Source organism: Eutrema salsugineum, unplaced genomic scaffold, assembly GCF_000478725.1.
Source record: "Eutrema salsugineum unplaced genomic scaffold, Eutsalg1_0 scaffold_10, whole genome shotgun sequence".
NCBI classification, from domain to species: domain Eukaryota; kingdom Viridiplantae; phylum Streptophyta; class Magnoliopsida; order Brassicales; family Brassicaceae; genus Eutrema; species Eutrema salsugineum.
The window spans coordinates 8,976,140-8,979,759 of NW_006256908.1; the positions used below are offsets into that span (position 1 = coordinate 8,976,140).

Sequence of the window (3,620 nt, forward strand, 5' to 3'; positions counted from 1 at the left end):
TCTGTTAATCATGTGTTTATTGCTCATCTGTTTCATAATAATTCCATTTCTAGCACTTAACTTTTGTTTCACTTAAAGTTTTTTCGTGTGTTTTTCAATACATATTTTTAGACCAGTTTATTTCTATTAATTTAGCTAGTTGTTAATTAGAGTTTTTTTTTTTACATTAGGGAAACAAATTATATAGTATATTGATAAACAATATATAAAATTATTGATAAAATTGTAAGAATTATTTAACTTAGCTATATATAAAATAATTACATAGATATCACCAAATTTTAGGTCTGTATTTTGTCATTTAAAATATCAATCATTTTGAAATTTATCACGAGTCATTAATAATTCGAAATTGTGTATTATATCGGAAGAAGAGATACATTTATGATTTGTGTATTTTTGTGGAATCGGTGACTAGATCGTTAATGAATTTTCGAGAGAATATTCCATATGTAATTATACGGTTTGATAACATTATTTGTTTGTAGATAATCGTGAAGACGTGATCGATTACGTACCAGGGGTTGAAGCAATAGAGCCAAAGGACTTGATGTCATACCTGCAAGTAAGCGACAAAGACATAGACACAAACACAGTCGTCTATAGAATACTATTCAAGGCCTTTAAAGACGTCAAGAGAGCCGATTTCGTATTATGCAACACCGTACAAGAACTCGAACCAGGCTCTCTCTCGGCTCTACAAGCCAAACAACCCGTTTATGCTATCGGTCCGGTTTTCTCAACCCAAGCGGTTGTCCCCACGAGTCTATGGGCCGAGTCAGATTGTACCGAATGGCTCAAGGGCCGGCCTGCCGGGTCAGTCTTATACGCCTCGTTCGGTAGCTATGCGCATATTGGTAAGAACGAGATCGTTGAGATAGCCCATGGGCTTTTACTAAGTGGGCTTAGTTTTATTTGGGTTTTACGTCCCGATATAGTTGGAACCGATGTGCCGGATTATCTACCAGTCGGGTTTGTGGATCAGGCCCAAGGTCGAGGCCTTTTGGTCCAGTGGTGTTGTCAGATGGAAGTGATCTCAAACCGGGCGGTTGGAGGGTTTTTAACACATTGTGGATGGAATTCGGTTCTAGAGAGCGTTTGGTTAGGTTTACCGTTGTTGTGTTATCCGCTTTTAACCGATCAGTTCACGAATAGGAAGCTTGTGGTTGATGATTGGCGCATTGGGATTAACCTTTGTGACAAGAAGCCGATCACAAGGGACCAAGTCTCGGCTAATGTTAGAAAGCTGATGATTAACGGAGAATCTTCTTGTGAGCTGAGAAACAACGTTAAAAAGGTTAAACATCATTTAAAAGATGCGGTTACAGCCGTTGGATCTTCGGAGAAGAACATTAAGTCGTTCGTTGGTGAGGTCCGAGATGTAATGGAAACTAAATTACGTAATGTAATGTAAATACCATATATTCAAAACTCTTGTTTTACTTCACTTTGCTGCCGGATTCGTTAGGACCACTGGATCCAGACATTAGATCTTCAAAGTATACTGAAGACTTGATCCTCAGTGAGAGCCTCGGGGGTTTGAGCCGTCTAAAAGCGACCAGCCTTGATGTGTTTCAAATTTTTGGGTTCGATAGCAAGAAGGATAAGTCTAACATGGTCTGAAATGGAACAAAAGCAAAAGCATGGGGTCAAAATGTTGATAGTTGAAAAAGAAAGTGACTCTTGGCTTTAAAAGAAACTTTTTACTATAACTGATAGCTTCACTGTACACAAATCTAACTCTCTTTCACACATTTTTCTTCTGTGTTGAAACATATTTCTATGTATAAACTTACTGTTATTTCCATGCTTAGTTGGCTATCAATATCATGCCGTTTTTTTCTTTTCTTTTGTTTATAGAAGTTTCATGGCTTCGCGTTGAATAAACATGTCGAAGAGTAGTTTTAACTCTTTAACAATTGAGTCAAAGTACAATCTTTGGATGCTAAAGTTCAACTTTCAATGTCTACTCACGAAAAAGGCCTTTCAAAACTAAGTTTGGGTTGAGCCAAACCACAACGGTTACCTCACTATAAGAAAACCTAACAATTCTCCCATTATTCCCACCAAATTTATCCAAAGATTATACGGTTCAAAATTCAAACAATCAATCTTCAAAAGAAATAGCCTTATCAAGAAAAGTCGTTCTTAAGCTGATTGATAGAGAATAAAAGTCTCTGTGTTCGATTGATCAAGCATATGTCTACTTTCATTTCAGTCAATTTTATCTACACGACAAACACTCTCCAACATTTAATTTGTCCAAGCCAAAGCTTAATATATATTAAAACTAGACTCTTCGCCTAAGTCCCAAAGTATAACCAAAAACCATTTAAAGCTAAATTTGAGTCATTGAACCAAACCATATTGGTTTCCTCACTAGGAGGAAAAACCAGCACTCTTTTTGGTCATTGTGAGTGAATTCCATCCAAAACTCTCGTATATTTTGCAATCGTAGTTAGACAAAAACTATGAATTTGGGTAATTTAAACATTTTTGGATCCTCTTGAAGAGCAAGTTCCTTACAAAAATGATGTAAGCCAAATTGTCATAAAATGACAAATCTGCTTTAGTGTGATAAGCCGCTTTACACTGGTCCACTCGTTCTTATCACGTCGAGCTCGTACTCGAAGGGATTGTCTCTACGTGTCCTGTGAATATTCATCCTAAACCAAGTTTCAAGGTTTCTGCTGTCACAAGATATTTTTTTTAGAAAATCAATTCATATAATTGCACATACGATGCAAGATATCTTTCTAGAGCCATATATGAGTTGTACTAATATATACATTCACAACATAATCCATATGATATATAAGTGATACGAATACCATAGTCAAATTGAGATTAGATCTAGAATACTATATAAATTATATAAGCTAATCTACGAATTTTCAATAATTTTGAATTCAAAACTCATGACAATTTGGTTCAAAATAGATTGAAAAAAATCATCATCTTAAAATATCGTATTTAGAAATCCCACATCAGAAATGATGAATTATAATTTCAAAAGAACGTGTTACATCACAAATAAGATAAGGATTTTTGCTAAAAATAACCCAAAACTTGATTTTGAATACAAAAGTAGACCCCTGAAAAAACATTTAGCAGATATAACCTACATGGGTAGTGAAAAGACCATTTAATCCTGTATGAATAAACAAAAAACGGATGTCCTAATTACCGTTTTATCCCTGACGAAGTCTACTAAAGTAAAACTGAAGTCTACTAGTAGACTACTAAGTAATTAAATTTGTAAATTTAATTTTAAAATTTAGAAAAAATTATTTTGGTATAAGAATTACATTCATAAATTCCGTAATTGTAACACAAATGTACATAAATTATTTTTTCATATTGATAAATGGAAATTTTTGTTTTTAAATTAAGAATAAGAAAATCTATTATTTAGGTTTTAAAATTTGTAGACTTCTATATTGAAGTCTGCTAAACCGAATAAATTAACCTAACCAAAATTTAAACCAAATTAAACCAAAATTGAACAAAAAAATAGTCATTTTAACCAAAATTTAAACCAAAATTGAATAAAAATAAGTTTTCTTAACCAGAAAAACTTACCGTATATAAACTAGTTCTATAGCAAATAAACCCTAATT

At 33.5% G+C, this 3,620-nt stretch overlaps 1 protein-coding gene across 1 annotated transcript in view; it reads left to right on the forward strand.

Moving 5' to 3' along the window:
• Positions 1-1,414, forward strand: part of LOC18026730 (UDP-glycosyltransferase 86A1) — a 2,395-nt gene extending 981 nt beyond the window's left edge. Inside the window, exon 2 of the mRNA XM_024148381.1 lies at positions 489-1,414. Coding sequence (XP_024004149.1) covers positions 489-1,414 — 926 coding nt within the window. The remainder of the gene's footprint in view (positions 1-488) is intronic.
• The last annotated feature ends 2,206 nt before the right edge of the window (positions 1,415-3,620 follow it).